Source organism: Diplotaxodon limnothrissa, linkage group LG19 (assembly GCF_057381915.1).
Source record: "Diplotaxodon limnothrissa isolate DT_005_m linkage group LG19, D_limnothrissa_male_GT1.1, whole genome shotgun sequence".
Taxonomy (NCBI): Eukaryota; Metazoa; Chordata; class Actinopteri; order Cichliformes; family Cichlidae; genus Diplotaxodon; species Diplotaxodon limnothrissa.
In genome coordinates this window covers 19,481,792-19,500,508 of record NC_140614.1, presented here as the reverse complement: position 1 = coordinate 19,500,508, position 18,717 = coordinate 19,481,792, and the positions used below count along the sequence as shown (strand labels likewise).

General features: G+C 40.6%; 3 protein-coding genes across 6 annotated transcripts in view; 1 reads left to right on the top strand and 2 right to left on the bottom strand.

Annotated features, from left to right (window-relative positions):
- pcnx1 (pecanex 1) overlaps positions 1-7,735 on the bottom strand; it is a 38,209-nt gene extending 30,474 nt beyond the window's left edge. For 3 of the 4 annotated variants that reach the window (XM_085343649.1, XM_085343650.1, XM_085343651.1), the window contains exons 1-3: positions 7,408-7,735; positions 5,838-6,052; positions 1,484-1,589 (exon numbers count right to left, since the gene is read on the bottom strand). In XM_085343649.1, the coding sequence (XP_085199775.1) occupies positions 1,484-1,589; positions 5,838-6,052; positions 7,408-7,560 (474 nt within the window). In that variant the 5' untranslated portion in view covers positions 7,561-7,735. The remainder of the gene's footprint in view (positions 1-1,483; positions 1,590-5,837; positions 6,053-7,407) is intronic. The other variant, XM_085343652.1, reaches the window with a different exon arrangement.
- A 1,706-nt stretch (positions 7,736-9,441) lies between these two features.
- On the bottom strand, positions 9,442-12,542 carry med6 (mediator complex subunit 6). The gene is made up of 8 exons (XM_085343120.1): positions 12,500-12,542; positions 11,305-11,464; positions 11,006-11,097; positions 10,831-10,913; positions 10,628-10,736; positions 10,348-10,463; positions 10,220-10,247; positions 9,442-9,916 (listed from the first exon to the last, which is right to left on the bottom strand). The coding sequence occupies exons 1-8, from the start codon at positions 12,519-12,521 to the stop codon at positions 9,786-9,788; spliced, it is 741 nt and encodes a 246-aa protein (XP_085199246.1). The 5' UTR covers positions 12,522-12,542; the 3' UTR covers positions 9,442-9,785.
- A 3,003-nt stretch (positions 12,543-15,545) lies between these two features.
- ttc9 (tetratricopeptide repeat domain 9) lies at positions 15,546-18,185 on the top strand. Its single transcript, XM_085343215.1, has 3 exons — positions 15,546-16,017; positions 16,397-16,579; positions 17,969-18,185. Exons 1-3 carry the CDS (start codon positions 15,546-15,548, stop codon positions 18,049-18,051), a joined length of 738 nt encoding a protein of 245 aa, XP_085199341.1. The 3' UTR covers positions 18,052-18,185.
- Positions 18,186-18,717: the final 532 nt, after the last annotated feature.

Genomic DNA, 18,717 nt, shown 5'->3' with positions numbered 1-18,717 from the left:
GGAACGGTTCGCAGCTGAGTGTGAAGCAGCGAGAATGAGGATCAGCACCTCCAAATTTGAGGCCATGGTCCTCAGCGACAAAAGGGTGGAGTGCCCACTCCGGGTCGGGGATGAGTTCCTGCCCCAAGTGGAGGAGTTCAAGTATCTCGGGGTCTTGTTCGCGAGTGATGGGAGAAGGGAGCCGGAGATCAACAGACGGATTGGTGCTGTGGCTGCAGTGATGCGGACGCTGTACCGGTCTGTTGTGGTGAAGAGAGAGTTGAGTGTAAAAGCGAAGCTCTCAATTTACCGGTTGATCTACGTCCCTACCCTCACCCTATGGCCACGAGCTGTGGGTAGTGACCGAAAGAACGAGATTGCGGATACAAGCGGCAGAAATGAGCTTCCTCCGAAGGGTGGCTGGCCTCTCCCTTAGAGATAGGGTGAGAAGTTTGGCCATCCGGGAGGGGCTCAGAGTAGAGCAGCTGCTGCTCCACATCGAAAGGAGCCAGCTGAGGTGGTTCGGGCATCTGACAAGGATGCCTCATGGGCGCCTCCTGGGTGAGGTGTTCCGGGCATGTCCCACCGGGAGGAGGCCCCGGGGCAGACCCAGGACACGCTGGAGAGATTATATCTCTCGGCTGGCCTGGGAACGCCTTGGTGTTCCCCCGGATAAGCTGGAGGAGGTGGCTGGGGAGAGGGAGGTCTGGGCTTCTCCGCTTAGGCTGCTGCCCCCGCGACCCGGCCTCGGATAAAGCGGAAGAAGATGGATGGATGGATGGATCTTAGCATGCCCTGCTAAATAGCTCTGCTTACTAGAAGCACAATACAGATAACAATAAGACAATCTGTAGAAAAAGTATGTACATGCAATATCAGAAACAGGCATGTTCTGAAAACCCTTGTTCAAAATTCACTATTGGGACCGTTAGGAAAGTAGTGCTTCTGCTGCTTCTGTGGTTATTTCTTTTATCATTCAATGAAATGTAAACAAGCTCAGCTGCGATGCGGTGCACTTATACTGGTGCATAAACACATTGCTTTCCCCATGCTGTAAATAGGAAATAAACTCCCTGCTGTCTCCCTTCTCTTGAATATAACGCCACACAATTAGTGATTTGCTTTATAGCAGTAGACAGTATTACATGAGTTGAGTGCAACATTGCACTGTATTCCCACTTGGCAGCAACACTTTCTGCAGCCATCATATGTAACAACTTTCCTGTGGAAACCTGGAATTGTTAATTGTTTAGATTGAAAAATGTCCAAAATATGCTGTACAAGCTAGAATCTAAAAGGTTATCATAATAAGCCGCAACATGTATTAACTTGGATTTGAATAAACAGCTGGTAGGAACATTGAAGATCAGCAAGCTATTAAATATAAATCTAATGAAAGGTCTGCAGAAAGTAATACAGGGGGCAAAGGGACTTGACAATCAGGATCCTTTTATTTTCAGCTAGTTATGGAACACAGTGTACAGCAGGCCAGTGCTCTGCTTACCTGCTGGTTAGACTCCATCCCAATATAGGAGTTCCTGGAACTGCAGTCCACTGGTGGAGTCTCTTGTCGGATGAAGTCTGCCATCTCAATACCCCCTCCAGGGTCCCTTTGCAGACACACAAACACATGCACATCGATGGAAACTACTGAGTTCACCAAGATTGTTCAGCCCTGTTACATGCCATTTATCTCCTTCAGTCAAACAGAAAGAAGATGGCAGCAGCTTCAATTTAGGGAAAACACACCAAGTGAACTTCTTAAACAGGCCTTTATTTTAAATATTTTGCACAGGCTTTGAAATTCCACAGAGAGAAAACAGATGAAAGCATCCATGATTTTTTTCTGGGTCTATATTTAGCCCAGACGTGCTTATTTAACCAGATGGTATGTAGAAACAAACAACTTGCCAGGGATATAAATCATTTCCATATGCCAAAACTGCATCATAGCAGGTCAGACCACAAAACAACACTTAAAGAAATCAACCACAACATGTAGCACCAAAAAAAAAATACTGGAAAAAATGGAGCAGGAAGTGGGGAAATTGAGTTGGTGGTGGAAGAGGAAATAAAGAAGAAGAAGGAGAAGAAAAAACACCTTAATGAATGTCATCTGAGCTTGTCGGCTTCACTGCAAACTCAAACAACCTGGAATGCTGTTCCAGATGTGTGGGCAAAGCTATGACTGGTTGAGAGGTCTCATTCTCTTTTTTTTTTGCCTCTCCCCTGTCCCAGCATCCTGCTAAGCACTGCTTCTGGAATGTGAGTATGAGTCACTTCTTCAAGTCATTTGCAGTAAAAGGCTGAAACCTCAGTGGCTTTTGTTCACTGTGAATGAGAGCTAAACCTAATGTCAGAAACCTGGCATGCGGCAGCTAAATAATGCTCAACTGGTACTAAGGAGCCCGAAAAATATCCCCCACACCATTACACCATCACCACAAGCCAAAAACCACTTATACAAGTTAGGATGTATCAGTGGTTTTTACACCAAATTCTGACCCCATCTGCTGAATCTCACAGGAGAAATTGAGACTAATCAGACTAGGTTAAGTTTTTCAATCATCTGTTCTCCAATTTTGGTGGGCTTGTGTAAATTCTAGCCTCAGTTTCCTGTTCACAGCCAACCAGATTGGGCCTTGGTGTGGTCTTCTGCTGCTGTAGCCCATCAGTTTCAAGGCTCAAAGTGTTGTGTGTACAGAGATGCTCTTCTGCATACCTTGGTCAATTAGTGGTTATGTTAGTAGTTCATGTTGATTTTTCTTTATCTCCTCTTAACTCTGCCACCAACAAGGCATTTTTAACTAGTAACAAAGTGGTCAGTAAGTGTACTCCTACAATGTACTACTGTTTCTTAGTATTAACACTGATGAAACGTATCCCCACAAAAGGTGGGGATTAATTGAAAGCACATATACACCTGTACTGTTAAAGATAAGTGTAGATTTATGTGGCCAATGAGAAATAATCTTAACATCTTTTTAGTTTATGTCACTGTGAACACTGAAATTACATTTAAATAAGATAATGCTTCAAAATAACTAACCAAATAAGTGCCTGAAAGCATTTCAAGATGGCTGCTGAATAATGACGCTTGCTTCAAGAGCTTTGCCAATATGACAGATCCAATAAATTGGGAGGAAAAGAAGTAATAAAACCCAGTGCATGCTGTGTAAAGCACATGGCAATAACTGTAAAACCTCTATTTTTTGTCAACTGGTAGCCCTCTGGAGGTTTTTCTTTTTCCCTTTAAGGAGTACTCCCTCGTTTGGTTTGTACTTTAAAGCAAACATGTGGGAGACATGATGAATCTTCCTGCCAACACTTTCACGCCACTTCACTGGCCTACAAGTGCTGGTAGTGTGCCAAAACAAAACCAACACACAAATGAACCAGAAAATGGAGGGGATGAAACAGACTGCTAATGTAAGTAACACTAGTTTTACAGACAGAATTAAAAATAAATAAATAAATAAAAAATCAGCTTCATAGAAATTTATGGCCCAGAAAATGCATCCAACACATTTGTTAAACTTTAAAGAAAAACACAATAGTTCTGGATGAATCTAAACTTAAGTGTTGGCAATATTATTGAGACGGACAGAAAACTCTGCAATGGTTTTTAGAACAGCGCCACATAACAGATGTTTTAGCTGAGGAGAAATTAAAAGTCACTAAACAGTTTGTTTAAAAGTAACTTCCTGAAGTGGTGTCAGCATGTATGGTTTAATAATTTGAAGTCACCCTAAAGCAGCTACCCAGCTAACCTTTGAGTAACTTGTGTGTTTTCCAGAGTCATCACTACTCTAGACCTCCTTCCTCAGCTCCATTAGACAATGACAGATCACATGAAGTGACTGATCACTTAAAGTCAGTCACACTTTCTGATCACTCATCTTCAGTGTTGGGTAAGTTACTTTAAATTAGTAACTTAGTTACATTACTAGTTACTTGTATCAAAAGTAACTCAGTTACTTCAAGTTACTCATTACTTTCAAAGTAACTAGTTACTAGGGAAAGTAACTTTGGTTTTACTCAGAATTCTCTTGTTAATGTGTTGCTTCCATAACTTTGCCAGTCTTCTAGCTTGCTTACTTGCCACAAGTGCACTGTGCCACCTACCAATAGAAAGAAAAAAATAATGTGAATATTTCCACGAGAGAAATCCCACGCCTGGACAGTCATTGACTGCTGCCATGATTCTAGCGTACGTCACAGCGTCATGTGCGCTTTTTACATCCAACACAAAATCTGCAGTTGTGGTGCTTTCGATTGTACTCAGAACTCGGAAATTCTGCCTTCTGAATAGGAAGATGTAGGCAACACCAGACTGCAGATGAGCTGCATACAGGGCTGGACTGGGACTGAAAATTGGCCCGGGCATTTTGACTAGAGACCAGCCCGCCATTATAGGAAAAATCATAAAGCCTTTGAATGAAAACAAACGCTGTTGTGACAGTGATGTACACTGTTCTGATGGTATATATGCATCAATCTATCAATCGTTTGTTGTAAGACTCAGATAATTATTTTTTAAAAGCTAGACATTTTAAATGAGAATAAGAAAGAAAAGTACTTCTTTGTGCCCCCCTCTCCCTGTTAATGCCCTACCTGGTCCCCCTGGCAAAACTTTGCTAGATCCGCCCCTGCACAGTTACCAGCTGTCAGCTACCTAAAAAAGGATCCTGGTGTTATTTGTCTCTCAGAAACAGTTCATAACTTCCCTTCAACTCATTCATGTCACCTAAAAGGTCAACCTGTTTCTCCATCACAGCTCTGATGATTCAGTAAGGACATCTCCTGGTTTCATCTTCATGTTTCCCTCTCACCAGATGACCAAACCGATAACATGACCAGCAGCTTTTACAGCTGTGGCTCCAGCAAACATCAGCTGATACTAGAAATTAATATTGAATAAATTCTAACAACAGCTGATCAAGCACAAGCTTGATCAGCTGTTGTCGTGCGACCTCCGCTGGTTTCCTCTTTCTGGCGCAAAGTGGGTGATAAACAAACAAGAGAGAAAAGCCGATCAGCTGATCATTGATCAGTTTTCATGATTGAAGTAGAAACAGGAGAAGGAGGGTGAGCGGATGAGAGAAGAAGAGGCAGCTGTACAGCTCCAGCTTTGTGTCTTTTTCATTGTAGCTGAAGTACGGGACAAACTGTGTTCCTTTTCACCTCAATACGAAACGCGCGATATTTTCTCTGAATATGAGACGATTCTGTTTTTTACGGGACGGTTGGCAACTCTAATAATTAACCTTGTGAACAAAATAAAGTTCAACATCAGTAACATCATAGCACCCACCCAGCTGTATAGAAACTCCGTCATGCTAGCTAGTACCCAGTACGGAAAAAGTCAGAATAACGAAAATAAACTCCACCTAAACTTGGTTTATATCTGACCCAGAGAGACTGCAGGTCATAACTTCTTACCTGAAGTTCAGTTCACACTCGGACCGGCGGCCGCCTCGGGTCTCTCCTCTTGCCTCCCCTTTCTCTCATCCACCTGCTGGCCTCCACCACTTGCTAATGTTACTGAATATGTGGAAGCTCCGCGATAGCCACCACACGAAGTAACGAGTAACGACCCTATCTAAATCCCAGTAACGACTAATGCATTCCTGATTTTGGCATAATAACTAGTTACCGTGCTCGTTACCACAATAATAACGTAGTTACTGTAACGCGTTACTTAATAACGCGGTAGTCCCAACACTGCTTATCTTACAATGCGATTTATTTCTGCTTAATGATCTTGCACATCCTCTACAGAATATTTTATCAGTTGTGCACTACAGTGCTCCATCTCCAGATAGTAAATCCGCCAACAGACTATAACGTGAACTTACCCTGGGCCATTGCTGTCCTCCCTTCGGGTCACGCCTCCATCAATAGCCCCCTCTGTGCCACCTCTGCTCCCCTGATTCTCCTTAGCCTGATGCTCCACCACCTCCCCCTCATCCAAGGCATAGTGGAGGCGGTAATTCACCGTCTTCAGCAGCAGGAACATGGCAGCAATCACACCACAGTAGATTCCCACTATCACCATGGTTGGCGGTAGGGCCTGGAAGTAGAGGAAGAAGTAGGGAAAAAGGTTACATAGACAACCCTCTAACGGTTTCATTTTTACCCATGTTACAGCATTTTATATCCATTTTCTTTCCTGTGTTTATCTCAGCAGCCCAGGAGTGATGTTGATTAAATTTGGACATTCAGACATGACACATCATTTATAAACCCGTGAACTGGAACCAAGCACTGCCACAGAGAAAATGAGCTCTGCTAAATGCAGCTAAAAAAGATAATTACATTATTGCACCTATTGTCCCAATTATTTATGACACATCTGCAGTGTCTTAAGATTTGATTATGAATTTTATGTCTGCTTAGTGCAGCTGACAAGGAGGCTATTACAAAAAGAGGTGACTAGATGGGCTCTAGGCTCTCTCTTGTCCTTGAGATATCCTCCTGCATCTGCTTGTAGCTCTCACAAACAGCAGCAGCGCAACTCAAACTTGCGGCTCAATATAAACCACAGAGCTGACCAAAGCATTTCCACTCCAGGAATAGAAAGGAAACCACAAACCTATTTCAAACACCCCAGTTTCTTTATATAGAAGTGAGCACACAGACATTCATAATCACGTCAGCAGTTATAAATGTGCATTTTATGTGTGCAGGACATAAAGTTTGGCAAGCAACCTTTTATTGACGTGCCACAGAAAAGAGCACCTTAAGAAAGTAAAGCCGTTTAGGAAACCCGCAAACAAAGACATTTTGAGATGAAAAAACTGAACAAGCAGCTCTCAGCTATATGATTTTGATTCCTGGGCTTTTACACGGGGAAGATCACTGCTAACATCCTTGTGAACTGTGCCCCTACAGTCACAGCTGGTAGCTTCTGAAAACTGGTGATACCGAAAATCACTGCCGACCGGAGGACAACAAATAGATAAAGATGGGGGAAGGGAAAATAAATTCACTGATTACAGCCTCACACAGTGTAAATATCCAAGTGGACCTTAACCGAAACACAGAATATGAACAAAAGAGCGTTTAGGTACGATCTAGTTGATGGACAGTAGACTGAAACCTGAAGGAGTTAAAGGCTCTTTTGTTAACGTCTCCACCAGAATAAGGTTTATTTGCTAAGAAATGCTTTTGCTTAATGGATAATTTGGATAATTCAACTATACTTCAAATATTCCACTCCGTTTTCTTAGTTTAATATTAGTGTACGTTGTCTTCGCTCCAGATAATAGACCGAGACCGACCGTTAGTGAGCTGTGGCTGCTAACCTAACGGACAGTTGGTTTGGTTAACTTAAGCTGTCAACAGTCATGACAAATACATAAAGAAATACCAGTCTATGAGGTAAAAATAAATAAAATAAAATAAAAAGGAGACAAAGCGGCTCACCATGTACAGCGTGAAGGGGAAACATAGCAGAAAGAGCCAGATGTATAGATGTAAAGCGTTGACGAACGTATTCTGATCGGGGTCGTAGTACCATCCGCCTGTGATTGAAGCCCAGACCCCCTGCCTCAGGATCTGCAAAGTCTGCGACCCCATGTTGTTTTATCCCCTCCGACGAATCCAGGCGGAACCGACCGACACAACAACCGGGGTGACACGCTGGGGCTAGTCGTCGTTCAACATGACAAACGGCGCTCTGTTTTCAGACACTGGCCTGAAAATCCCCTCTGCAGCCATCTTCTCTCTGCAGCTAGCCAGCCAGCTGGGGCACTGTTCAGTCCTCCACTGAGGAAGACTGCTATCCCACCACGCCCTGCGAGGAAGTTCTTCTTCGTGGCATCGGTACTGTTTACACTAAATATAAGACCATACGTATAAGCTTTGTGCCTTCACCCTTCTGGTTTTCACTCGCTCTCCTTATTGGAAAATTATATTTTTCAGTGAGTAGGCACGTTTATTTGATTGTGACTCAACAGGGTGATGGCAGAGAGCATAAACGTATGAAATAAAATTTTAAAAATCAGCCACATATATGGAGCTTTATACTAAATATGACTAAATGGCGACACCTGTCGGTTAAAAAAATACCTGCTACATTAAGGATGCAAAATGGTACGCGAATCCTCTCCCATTAACAAAAATCCTGGTCCCACATGGTGAAATATGGCATGTCTGTTTTTCTGTGGTAACTAGTCAAGGTGGGGTGACCTCCAACCACTTTTAATATATATGGTGTTGTAAAAAAGTAAGAAGCCTTTTGTTAAATCATGAATTAACTGCACATTTTTTTTGTTCAATTTCACTACTTATACCCAGGTCTGATTACAGCCAGACCTGACGAATTTAGAAATCACCAAAATAAAACATATTTGACAAACTGAAGTAGGTTAAAAGATCTTAAAAAGCAACATATCATGTCATGATCTAAAGGAACAACTGAGAAACAAAGTCACAGATATCTGTCAGCCTGGAAAGGATTACAAAGATATTTCAAAGGCTTAGAAACTCCAGCCAACCACAGTGAGAGCCATCATTCACAAATGGAAAAAACTTGGAACATCGGTGGACCTTCCCAGGAGTGGCTGAGGTACCAAAATTACTTTAAGGGTTTGATGACTCATCCAGGTCACAAAAGAATGCAGCATATCTAAAGAACGGCTTCCTGTAATGATCGAACCATGAACTCCGCGCTATACCAGAAAATCCTGAAGGAGAATGTCCAGCCAGTTTGTGCACCAAAGCTCAAGCGTACTTGACTAATACAGTAAGACAATGACCTGAAACACACCAGCAAGTTGAGCTCTGATTGTGTTGTGGTGAAGAGTGGTTCAAAAATCCTCCACAGAAATGTGAAGGACTCGTTGCCAGTTATCACAAATCCTTCAAAATTAGTGTAATCAGGTACAAAATGGGACGAATGAATAAACCTACAACCACCCATGAACTCAGATCATGAGATTAATAAGAATCAGGCACAGATACAGTAATGTGCAAAATTCCACCCCTCATTTCTTTACATTTTGCTTCCAATAAGTAAAAGTGTAAAGTGTCACACAAAACACACAACAAAATCCCCAGAAACCAGATGACGCAGTGTGAGATCATCTTGACAGGGAGCAGAACAAAAGGCAGCCATCATCCAAAGTAGCATGATATAAAGAATTCAGGGTTGACGCAAGACAGGAAAAACGCTACAGTGCAGCAAATCTTAATCACAGGTTGAAATAAAACAGAAGAAAAACGGATCAAATAAATGTGAAGCCTGTTAAATGTTAAGAATTAAACAGATCAGAACACATTAATCAATACCATTTAATGTATATTAAAAAAAACATACAAAAGCAGGACATTTCTTCCGAAGGAGATGAAAGTGTCTGAAACGAACAAGCCATGTTCGGGTCAAGAGGCCATTTGCTTGGCAGATGAGATGACACATCTTGTTTGTAAAGCAGACAGCGAATTAAATGATCCTCTGAAGTCACTACAACAGAACCATTAGCATGATGTTGACAGTAAGCTGACACCGATGCTGATGTCAGCTTATCATCATCAAAAAAAAAAAATCCTCCCCCACTTCAAATTGCTTGTTTGTGCTACAGCTGCTTGAAGCCTATCAAGGGCACAGGACTAATGCTGCAGCGTAAAAGGAGTCTCAGCACTTACATAAACAACTGACTCCTTTTATTTTCAGTATTCTAAAAATTGATCAAATAAGCAGAGAGTTGGGGAGGTAACACAAATGTCTCAAGTCATTTTCCCAGTGAGTGATGTAGGACTGCAGAGCTGTGCGCAACCTTCCCAGTGTCTGACAAATATGGCTGTCACTGCAGTCTTGCCCTTTTCTCAGGAGGTGGTTTGTTAGGTGGAGCTGGGGCAGAGGACTTGGTTGCCTGCTCCCTCTCCTCTTGCTTCACTGTTTCTGTGGGAGGTTCAGGTTCCTTTTTCACCTCAACTGCAAAACAAAAGCCTGTAGTTAAAAGTAAACTCAAGAATTTGGCCTTGAAGGACAGACATTAAAAACGAAACTTAACTGATTTTAAAATTGAAATATTCAGCAGAAAAACTAATTGATTTTCTTTTAGTTTAATCAAACAACATGAATTCAATTCTGAAAGTAAAAGCAATGCTTCACATATGAAAATAAATTAACATATTAGTAATCTGCAGAGTGTTAAGCACTTCCAGACAGACCCTGATAGACTCTTATTATATATCATAATGATCTATAAACAAAAAACAGTTTTAAATATCATACCTGGAATGGGCTTCTCACCAGGCTTAGGCTAAAAGTTCAGAGAAAAGCAAAACAAAACAAAATCAATACGATTGACTCCTCTTAGACTCAAAATTCAAATGAACAAACTGGACAATAGCTGACAGTACCTGATAGAAAGTTGGTGGAAATTTTGACCTCAGGTCCAAAAGGAGTGTGTCAACGCGATGCCTCTGAAACAGAGAGCTAGGCTCCTCTTTCTTCTTAGTCTTTGGTTTGGCTTTTTCTGTATAAGAGATTCATGTTAATCACTTTCTGTCAAAGTCATTATTTTAAATAAACAAGGAAAACAGGTTCTGGCTCCTTCTTTGTTGCTAGTGTTTGTGATCACATCACATAACTGATAATCAGAACTTTAACATCTAAATTGTAAACTGCCAAACTGCTTACCTCTCTCCTCATGGTCCTTGAAGTGCCACCAGTATCCCTTGGATGGGTGATAGCGACAATAGGACATGGCCTCATCAAAAGCAGACTGGATTCCATGTACAGCGGAAAGCTAAAAACAGATATGATTAATATAAATAACACTGATTTTTTTAATCAATGTTACACAAACCTATCTTTTACAGAATTACAATGAATATTTTTACCACTCTAGAGCTGATAACTGTTCCCAGGTCTGGAGCCTGATACACGACTCCAGCTATGATGTAGTAATCAGCCAAGGGAACCACTGTAGTATGAACAGAGAAGCAGAAATTCAACTGATGTGAAATGAAGACTTTACAAATCTAACAAATAACGGCTTGAGTGTTTGGAACTCACCTTGAGTCGGTGACTGCCTCTGTTGTTTACGGATTATATAAAGAATTGGCTCCTGAGCATGAAGAAGGATGTATTCAACTCCCACCATCTGACTGTAAATGAGACAGAAGCAATGTTTTCACAAATCGGCAGATGTGGCAATATTATAATAGTATTACTTGTCTGTGTGTGTATGCGTTTGGGCTCTACTTGACAATATGATTTTGATCAGAATGTCTCCCTTCATAATACTTAATGTAATATGTTTAAAAACCTTTTCACTGCTCTGTATCAAATTTCCATCTATAAAACAAACTTACTTCAGATGATCCACGGTAAGCCGCTGCATCTTCACTACCTCATTATTGCAGGTACGGTCATAGAAAGGGTTGCTTCTGTCAGAAAAGTACTCCAGCACATTTCCAGGATTAAGACCTGGTACCCAATTGCTGTCCACCCAGGATATCCCGAGAAGGTTATCTGGAAATTAAACAAGCATTCAATTTATGAAATTATATTATTAACTGATGCTGCCTGAGAAATAACTGTGAGTGCATTTATATGTTAGGGATGAAATCACATCTCAGCTTGACATGGATATTGTCAATACTGATAGCATTTTATTGATGAAAATGTCTTGTTAAACAACTATAGAGATGCCTTCTTTTTGTGTGCATGTGTGTGTTTCTGTGTGTGTGTGTGTGTGTGTGTGTGTGTGTGTGTGTGTGTGTTTGGGGGGGGGGGGGGGGGGGGGGTATGAATATAATTGAGGAACTGAGTCAGTATTAACACAACCTGATAATGAAAATGGGTCAAATGTTTATGAAGGAAACATGACGGTAATTCTGGTTTCCTGATTAACATGATTAGGCTTTTGATAATAAAAGGTTCTATTTCAGGTAATAACAAGACACTCTATTAACAGATGACTTATCTCACTGTGAAACCCGCCTTTTGTGAGAGCCGAGTTCCTCAACAGATCCGAAATAATGCTCAAACAGAGCAGCTATTTGTATTTCTTGATTTTATATCAAATAAAATCAAACTACATAATATAGCTTAATCTTTTATATGCTTCTCTATTGCCAGTATATCTATCAGATGTTAGGATACATGAATAGAGATAATGAATAAATATAACTCGGAACAGCTAAACGGACCAGTGAGCAGCGTCCATATTACCAATAATGCAGACATCACTTTACCAAGGATGAATAACCCACTATACTGGAAAAACTGAAGGCTACAATGACTTGAAGTTGTTTTCTGTTGTAACCACCACCAAAAGTCATTCTAAGGCTCTGGCAGACAGCATAAGCTATGCTAGCCGATATGCTAATAAAAAGCGAAGGAGACGCTACTCGTTAACAGATTTTCTTGCAGCACAGACGAATAAGCTTGAAGCTGCAGAAAAAAAAAACAATCAAGGCGCTGTTTCGAAGTTATAAATAACATGAGATTTTTATACTAATTAAACTGCACATCTAAAAAAAAGAATATAATGGATTTAGCTACCTCTGAAATCCACCGACGCCATGATATAAACAAATGGTCTCCTAAAGATTACGTCTCTGGTCTTTAGGTCGTACTTTGATTACGTCATTGTACTTTTCGGCTGAGAATGTGATTAAGAGATGAGAAATGCTTTTGCTACAGCAGCTGAAATGGTGGTGAAATATTTCTGTTACTACTACTACTAATAATAATAATAATAGTAATACGAATAACAATACTAATAATACTAATAATAATGATATGACAGATATATATGACAGATATATAATGTTAAAGAGGGTGATGGCATGTGGCATGAAAGACTTTCTCTGTTTTTGTGGCAGCAGAGCTGAATCAGTCTGTCAGAAGAGATGCCTTTTAAATAATTTATTTACAATTTAATCAGTAACCTTCTCTTCACCACAGCTTTACTAGTCTCCAATTTACAGCCAGTCACAGAGCTAGCCTTTATCATCAGTTTATTCAGTCTGTGGGTGTGACCAGCTCGATCTCAGCTTTTTTGGAAAATAGTTTAGCTTGTGGATATAGACACCTAGGTATTTCCTGTCCCAGGATAGACATAGTTCATTTGGTATTCCTCTTCCTTCTGAAGCCTATCTCCACCTCTAGTCTTATTATTCACAAGCAGAACTCCTCCCAGACCACTCATCAAAAAATATCCAGTGGTGCTCAGTAGTCCTCCTCCTGCCCATCACTAATACATTCTGTAATTGGCACAGCCCAGAGGTGTACTGAAATTCTTAAGTGTAAAGCATGAGCAGGACTGGAGGCAGCACAGTCTCAGTGGAACTCCTTTGCTGCTCATCACCAGATCAGTCAAAAGCACTGCCCAGTCTCACATGTTTTGGTCCGTACTCAGTAATCCATGAGATCAATCAATCAATCAATCAATCAATCAATCAATCAATCAATCAATCAATCAATCAATCAATCAATCAATTCACTTTAGAATAAATATGATCCTCCCAACCTACCAGTCATTACTATCTAGAGTGAAATAAGCTGTATACAGTATGCAGATGATTGCACCGTCCACTCCCAGATTTTGTGTTTATGCAGACTGCAGAGGGTTAAGAGATGTATTTCACCTGAGTGTTCAGAAATAATGCAGAATAATGAATGTTTATTCATTATGTATTTAAAAAGTGCATGCATGAAGTGGAGTGTAGGACAGAAAATTGTGCAAAAGTGTTTTATTATTATTTTTGATCACAGATAGAAAATATGCTATGATTCTAGGATAAAATAATAATAATACCAAGATAATGTTACCCAGAATCTACACAGTCAATGTAAGAGTCCAAATGTTAACGTATAATTCTTGTGATGGGCAGACCGTATTTTCCATTAGGTTCCCATTGTATAGACTTTATAGACTTTATAAAAAAGTTCATACAAAAACTTATTATAAGATTTTTTTTAACTAAAATTATGCTTTATGGAATATCTTATTGTTTTGTAATTACCCCATGCTAATTTTAACTAAAGCGTTCGCCACCAGAGGTCAACATTTTGCCAGTAGATGTATTGAAATGTTTTTTGATGCCTGCCATTTTTCTTATAACTTTTCTTTTCTTTTTAGGCCTAATTCAATTTCCTTATACCCTCAGTTATACTCCATTGTGGACGTGTGCACAGACTTCTGGAGGTATAATAATAAGGAAATCTGTTTAGTTATTTGGTAAGATTGTCAGCTAGTTTTTAATATATATATATATATATATATATATATATATATATATATATATATATATATATATATATATATATATATATATATATATATATATATAAAAATAAAGATCTTAATCTTAATATATATATATATATTAAGATCTTAATCTTAATATATATATATATATATATATTAAGATCTTTCAGTTATTACAAACATGCAATAACGTCGCATATTTTCGGAGTGTAGATTTAACTGATCTCATTTAGTATTTAGTATTGACTTAAAACCTTAAATTCTACCCTCACTTTCAGTGCATACAAACTCTTGTAGTAAGGCTAAGAACTGCAGAGACATTTTTACACGTGTTCGCACTTGTTGACAGCAGCATGCTGTAGATCCCAGGCGCGTGATAACGATTTCATGGGTTACATGGTCTTTATTTCTGATCAGCAGCATTTGTTCAACGCTGAAATTCCAGAGACACACCCAGACAGACAGCTGACTTCATTGCCCCAGTGACAGTCACAGGACAGACACGGTGAACAAACAACCTGACACAATGGCCAGTCAAAATGAAACCGTATGCCCGAAAATGCTCCTACACATGCCCTTCCGTCTTCATAACAGAGACTAATAACACTATCATCCTGCAAAAACCCCATCCGAATGACATCATAGTCTGTAATTAGGAGTCTGTAGTCTGTCAAGAGTAGCTGCTCTGGCAAAGCTGCTCTGTAGAGATAAAATGAGCTGGATGAGCTTTATCTGATTCATCTGAGTAGAGATGACTACATTCCTCCACTTTAAGACAAGCGTGACACCAACCCCCCCCCCCCCCCCCCCCCCAAAAAAAAAAAAAAAATTATATTCACTCCGATCAAGTCTTTCCATGGGGTATATGGCTTAGGAAGGATGAAATACGGCAATTTATTACACGGTCATTTGGCCTTATTTAGAAATACAAGAAATCCCCGATTGGGCCACAAATTACCACTGGCGTCTGAAGGGGAAATAGAATAACTTCTTCTTTAAAAAAAATGTTAATTCAAATACAGGACTGTAACTTCCCTCTCATTTCTCACAGGTTGCAGATAAATTGATAATGATATTAAACCTCTTCTTCCTGGTGTGGGACCCCCATGGGACCACTGGCTCTGTGTGTATCGACCAATCGGCGCGTTTGAAGAGAAACATACGAGAGCAGGCTACAACAGAGGAGCGCGCATCGCGTAGGGGTGCGCACACAGACGTAGTTGCGACACTGGCGAGGCGAAGGCGCGATACAGCCGAGAGGATGCAGTGAAAAGCCTCAATTTCCCAGCTAATTTACAGCCGGGCAGGGCAGCTATAATAGAAATAACGTTGAAGATGAGTGTGATCCAGGCTGCGCACGACGGCAGGGTGGATAGTGGCAAAGGCAGCCACACTGACAACGCCTGCGGATCCCCACGGCTTCAGCAGTGCGCTCACCCCCCTAACAGCAGCAGCCGGACCAAAGATGCCAGATATCAGCAGCAGCTCCAGCAGCAGAAGCATCATGGTGGGTCGATGCTGAAACAACCATCCTACAACGAACCAGCGGACGTCGTGAGACGGGCGCTGGACTTTAAGAGCCAAGGCACCCAGTGCTACAAGGATAAGAAGTACCGAGAGGCAATCGGCAAGTATCACCGGGCTCTGCTCGAGATTAAAGGGCTGTGCAGGGTTCTGGGGGATCCGGACACAAGCTCCAAGTCACCCTCCTCCCTGCTGCCGACCATCAGCAAGTCCACCACGCTGACGGATGAGCAGAAGGGGGCAATGGAGAACGCAGAGCTGGAGTGTTACAACAGTCTGGCCGGTAAGAGACGTTTCTCGCATACATTTCCCACAGATGGACACAGATTCCACTTATCAGCTGTCTTTTCAGCAGAGGGAAATTCTGGGAATACTCCAGAGCTCATGAATGATTCACTGCCAGTATGAGTCATTCTCAGGCTTACCCCACAATCCGCCTCACTTTCTTTTTAATTATCACTTTGCATAAATGGTATATTTATTCACCCCTTGGCAAACTTATAATATTTGCTATATGTTTAAGATTTAACCAAAGAATCAGCTGTGTTTTAGTCCCTGACAGGACATATTAGTAGTTCAGTAAAATAATGCAAGTCTAACATTGGGTCTTGCAGTGTGATCAGGAGTTTCGCCCTCTCTCCCCTCTTTTAATCTCTTTCTAGCTTGTCTTTTGCAAATGGAGCTGGTGAACTATGAACGAGTAAAGGAATATTGCCTGAAAGTGCTTAACAAGGAAGGAAAAAACTTCAAAGCTTTGTACCGATCTGGAGTGGCCTATTACCACCTAGGAGACTTCCAGAAAGCCCTGTACTACCTGAAGGAGTCAAACAAGCAGGAACCTTCAGGTAAGGATTGCTGGTTCATGGCAAGGAACATTACACTAATATCTGAAATACACAATACATTATTTATGCAGCTTCATGACTGTGAAAAACATTTAAGGGTGATGAGATGACTAGTAGAGAAAATAAAATAAAAACAAGTAGGAGTCATCCTTCATCATGCTTCATTGCAATTCAAAATGTGGGTGAGATTCAGTATTTCAGTCTGGACCAAATAGAAGATATCTAATTTAGTTGCTTTGAGCATTTAAAGAAACGGAGTTCTGGGACAAGGTAAAAAGACGGCATTAGTGTTGTAGTGGCTCATTAGTGTAGTGGTTTATACATTTGCCCAAAAAACAAAAGATCCCTGGAGGAGACATAAATCCCTTTGGGGCTGTATCAGGAAGGGCATCTGGTGTAAAAAAACAAAAACAAAAAACATGCGGAGCTACCTGCTGTGGTGACCCCTGTGAACAAGGGTGTAGCTGACAGTAGCTTGTGTCTCATGTAAAAGTGTTTCACATGAACATGAACAGGTGCACTGCAGAGATATTTGTGGACTTCAATAAATAAATAAAATAAAACAGGTGACTGTTGTGGTATAGAAATGGAATAGCAGGCTGTTGACTGGCACTAAACTGACTTCATGCAAAAATATCAAGTGCATTGCAGATATGACAGTGAAACCACTGAGTGACATGTTTAACATAGTACAGAGTGCTTGAGACAGAGGTAGCTGGACTTCTATTGAGCTCCTGAAGATGTTTCACATCTAAAAGCTAACAGGGGGAACCAGGTATTTGATTAATAATATGAAATTTACAAGATTAAGAGTAAAATTATCACTGTGGGCTTTTGGCCTATTTGTGATTCTGTTCCTAGATGTTATTTAAATAATTGGGCAGAAATCTGGTGCCTAAGATACGCACAGTGAATCAGATTTTCTAGCACAACCTTGGCCTTTTCAATGTGGGTGCTTCATTCATGTCACCCAACATTAATCAGAGCTACAGAAAATAACACAGGAAAACTAGTCAAGTTAGGTAATATGACAACTTTAGAGGTGTATTTGTTGCTTGAATGGCAGGTGGGAAAACTGTAGATGAAGAGGAGTCTGCAAACAGCCTCCTGCACGTGGTTAATATCTATTTGTTATGTGTATGTTTGTTTATTTATGTACTAAGCTAGTAAGATCATTTACAAAAAAAAAACCTGCAGATACACAAGATCTTCATATGGAGCTTGTTTTGTTTTTGCACTGCCAAAAAGCTGTGGTATAAATGACTTCTAGCTGCTTTAATTCCATGTACTACAGAGTTGTGTTTAAATGGAAGATTTACGACCTTATTGATGCACCGTTTCCTGTCTGAGCAGGAAATAAATCAGCCTTTTCCTGCCTTTGTTTTCCAGACACCAATGTCATCCGCTATATTCAGCTGACAGAGATGAAGATTCGGAGAAATGCCCAAAGGGAGAAGAAAGAGGCCACATAAGCATTCGCTGTCCGATGACTTCTCTCTCGTCATAAATTTCAGCCCTACTGTGTGCCACCCAGACCTTAAACACCACGGCTTGGAGGTTTTGGTGTAAAATGATGTTTGCTCGCTTTTGCCTTGCACAGCATCTGGTTGCCAGTTACGTGATTGAATTTCACTGTTGTGTGCTTGAAATGTTTATTTTTATTTTTTTTAATTGTACAAGGTATTGTGTTTCAAACTTCCAATCATATCTAGTATGAATTTATCCTGAGTATGTTTTACCCATTCCAATCTGATGCACTGCCAGTCCAAACATCGCACATACAGGCCATAACTTGTGATGGAGACAGGAGCAATAAAGGTGAATCCAGCATGTCTGCAGGCGAGTATAACTGTAAATTAGCACCTGCCCTCGCACAAGATGTCTTTTAAATGCCTTGGAGTAAATGAGTAACAACCACCTACACTTCTGTCACCATACTTTGATTTTGAAAGCACTACAAAACTCACCTTTTTATACTCCCAATTATACCTGAAGTAAAGGTGCTAGTCGTAAGTAGGTTTAAAACTCAAAATGCTTGGACAAGGACATCAAGAGCACATGGTTGCTAACTGCGGTATGAGACATATGAGACATATCACAAAATGTAAATAGGCTACTTTATAAAATCACAAGAAGAT